The sequence below is a fragment of the Pteropus vampyrus genome, unplaced genomic scaffold, assembly GCF_000151845.1.
Source record: "Pteropus vampyrus isolate Shadow unplaced genomic scaffold, Pvam_2.0 Scaffold168, whole genome shotgun sequence".
NCBI classification, from domain to species: Eukaryota; Metazoa; Chordata; class Mammalia; order Chiroptera; family Pteropodidae; genus Pteropus; species Pteropus vampyrus.
In genome coordinates, this window is record NW_011888949.1 from 1,414,193 (window position 1) to 1,417,543 (window position 3,351).

General features: G+C 50.6%; 1 protein-coding gene across 1 annotated transcript in view; it reads left to right on the top strand.

Annotated features, from left to right (window-relative positions):
* UBE3C (ubiquitin protein ligase E3C) overlaps positions 1–3,351 on the top strand; it is a 66,555-nt gene that overhangs the window by 31,577 nt on the left and 31,627 nt on the right. Inside the window, exon 14 of the mRNA XM_023536737.1 lies at positions 2,456–2,560. Within this exon, the coding sequence (XP_023392505.1) occupies positions 2,456–2,560 (105 nt within the window). The remainder of the gene's footprint in view (positions 1–2,455; positions 2,561–3,351) is intronic.

Consider the following 3,351-nt stretch of genomic DNA (forward strand, 5'->3'; position numbering starts at 1 on the left):
AAATTATTTGACGTTTATGTGCAATTCAGATTTAACTAGGTGTCCTAACATGGAGTTAGAACAGGTAGTCCTGTGCGGGGCTCCCGCTTGAGTTCGGTTACTGTCACCTTTGGTTTGCTAAGATGCGCTCGTCCACAGTGACTGCGGCCTCAGCAACCCTTCCTCCACACACCTTCTCGGCCTGGATCACCGTTCCGTCTTCTCTCTCCATTCTCCCCCCACCTCTCTTTCTCCCCACCTCTTTTTTTTTTCTTTTTTGAGAGGATTAATAATACAGGACATAAGTAGTATGTGATTACTTCTTTTTTCATATTTGGAATGCAAAATACAAAAAGAGATGCCCTACGTTGAAACGTTTTAATGTTTAATTTCACTGTAACTTAAAAGAACGTGAGTTATGGCACTCGCTGCCTCATAGCTTAACGGTGCTTGTGACCTACCTGAGCACAGGTTGCGTGGAGTCGCATGCCAGGAGGGGGATGGCATTCTGTGTTCCGGGCGTGGGCAGCCCTGGCCCTGCCCCTGGAGTGCCCCGGAGCACCTTGCTCTTCCTCCGTACCCCCAGGCTTCCGCCACTGTCCAGCAGGGACGATAACTTCACGGGCGTCAGGGCTCACGGGCCTGGTAGGTGGATAATGGACGTGGGTAATGAACAGGTGCCGTCAGCAGAAGCCTGAACTCAGTGAGCAGTCGTGGAGCAGTGCGGGTGAGGTTCAGCATGGCGTCTGTAACACGAGAATCTCTAAAATGCCAGTATCACTGATTACAAAAAGAGGAGGCGGGACATTCTGCTGTCACACAGAAAGCGGCGTGTGTCGCTTCTTCGTGGTGTGCCCTGTAGGGACCGTCCTGAGCTTGTCCCAGGCCAGCATGGCACTCGCAGTGTAGCTCACTAAGGCTTCGTCTCCTGGAGAGCCAGGCTGGGGGACTTCCAGGGACCATGCTGTGGGGACCAGCAGCCACCTACGCAGAATCAGGGCTCGGCCGTTCCTGCTGTCATCAGGCCCTGCGAGTGCGTCATTGAGCCTCTGCAGCCCTGGCACGGTCACCGTGGCGTTAGGACAGGCTTTGAAATGCCGTGACTAGGTGGCGAGAGACATCTGTCAGTTCCAAGTTGCGTCCCACATCTGAGAGGTTTTACTATGGCAGTTGGTGGCCACACCGCTCGAGGACCACTTTCTGCCCATGGGCAAGTCGTCCCAGCGACGTCCACGTGGTGGTGGCCTGAGCCATCAGCCACAGACCCCTTTTCAGCCACTGTTGGCGGGCACAGTTTTCGCATTTGGATGCCGGGCTTGCGTGTCCTACGGGAGCACTTGCGTCCCTGCTTATACCACTCCTAACCCGGGGTTTGAAAGGGATGTCTCGGTCACAGTGGAGATTGTGCAGGCTCGCCTGTCCAGGGGCTGTGTTTGGAAACTGTCGCATTACCCTAATTTTCTTATTCCCATCCAGATTATGTTTTATCCTAACTCCTTACCTGAATTACATTGTACTTAGTTCGAGGCAGGGTGTACAAAGCCTGGCTCACTTTCTTGAAGACGCCATCATAATCTTAATTTATTACGTAATGATTGTCAGATTGACTCCTGGTTGTACAGGTTTAAAGCTTTAGATTTATGATTTCATGTTAGTTTATCTTTGTTTATTACAAAATACACTTCTATTTAATATAGAACTACGAGTCTTTTTAAGTAGACAGTGCCGCTGGAGCTTTTTAATCACAGTTATAAACTTGACTGTCCTGTGTTGGTCCCAAGGCGGTCAGTGCGTGCCTCCCAGGTCTCCAGCAGTTGGTTGGGGTCTGTCGTGTCAGTAGGGGGCTCACATCACAGCCGGAGAGGGACCCGTGCTCGTGGGGAGAGGATGGGGACGGTTGCGCTGTGGTGAGCAGGCGGTTGGGTGGGCTGGAGCCACGGGGCTTCACGACAGAAGTCGGACCGGGTCAGTGCAGCGTCACCGAGGGAAATGGTGACCTCGCTTTTCTTACTGGAGGTGTAAAAGACGTGTCTAGGATACTCCCCCCAGCACCTTGATGCAGTGTTTTTCAGAAACATGAGAAGTGGTGTTTACCTTGGGAAGAAGGGCCGTGAGGTTGCTGTGTTTGGACGTGTCCTTCACTGCGGCTCACGTGAGCAGGTGCACTTCTAACCGGTGCTTTGGAACCTCGTTCCTGCCTCCCTGGCAGCTTTTAAAGACCAGCCTCTGCCCATATCTGTGCTGACTTCTCTCTTTGTGGGCAGATAGCTGGCTGCTTTGTGCTTAAGACTTGTTCACATGGTCACAGAGTGAGACCCTTTCCCGTGGGCCACCAGTGGTCTGGGCCAGGTCTTGAGAGCTGGGGCCCACATGCTGTCGGGCATTTTGGTGAAGAGGCACACCATGTCCTTGGACTTCCGGCTGGTGGCCATTACCGAGCTCGTTGGTGTGACGTGGTCCTCTTCTTCCTCTGCAGGTTATCACCAACCTAGTGAAAATGCTGAAGTCCAGAGACACAAGGAGAAATTTTTGTCCTCCAAATCACTGGCTGTCGGAACAAGAAGATATTAAAGCAGATAAGGTGTTACTGAAAGATCTTTTTAACGTTCTTTCATTAAGCATATTTTTCAGCTTTGGTCTTGCTAGGGAAAAGAATAAATACTTTAAAAATGTTTAATTTATTATTTATTCTGTAACTAAGTATTAACAGAGTCAAGGATTAAGGAGGTAAACTTTAACATTTTAACTTCTAAATCACAGAATATATAGCAACATCGTTGACCAAAATATGCATCGTGAGTTCATTATTAACTTTAATTTGCTTTTTAAGCACAAATTAATTAGAAGCCTGATGATTCTTTTTTGCAGTTGAAAAATATTTTGCTTTTATTAGTATTACTCGTTTATATTCAGCACTTAAAAGAAGTGGAGTTTACCCTTGATTTTCTAAAGGAGCGAAGCTGACTTTTGTTTGTCAGAAAAAGGCACGACTGGCTGCCTTTCAGAATCTTGGGGTTGGGGGCAGAGTGGAGGCCCACAGAGGAGACGAGATTCCAGAAGCATCAGCACAGACAGGTGCTGGAGGGCGGTTTCAGAAGCACTGCCGTGTTCGCACGAGCTGTCTTATCTTCAAGCGTGTGGCTTCGCGCTCTGCTCACCGACGCGGTGGAGACACCGTGGCGGGTCCTGTACAGGGGACACCTCCCTGCACAGCGTTTCCACCAAAAAGAAGCCGTCGCTGGCACAAGGTTGCTTCCAGGTCTGGAGGAAGCACACACACGGGGGTCGTGGAGCGCGCTGTCGCTGGGAGCAGGGCAGCCCTGGGCCCTCATGGAGGGTCTCACCAGGCCCACCGCCAGCCATGTCTGGTCT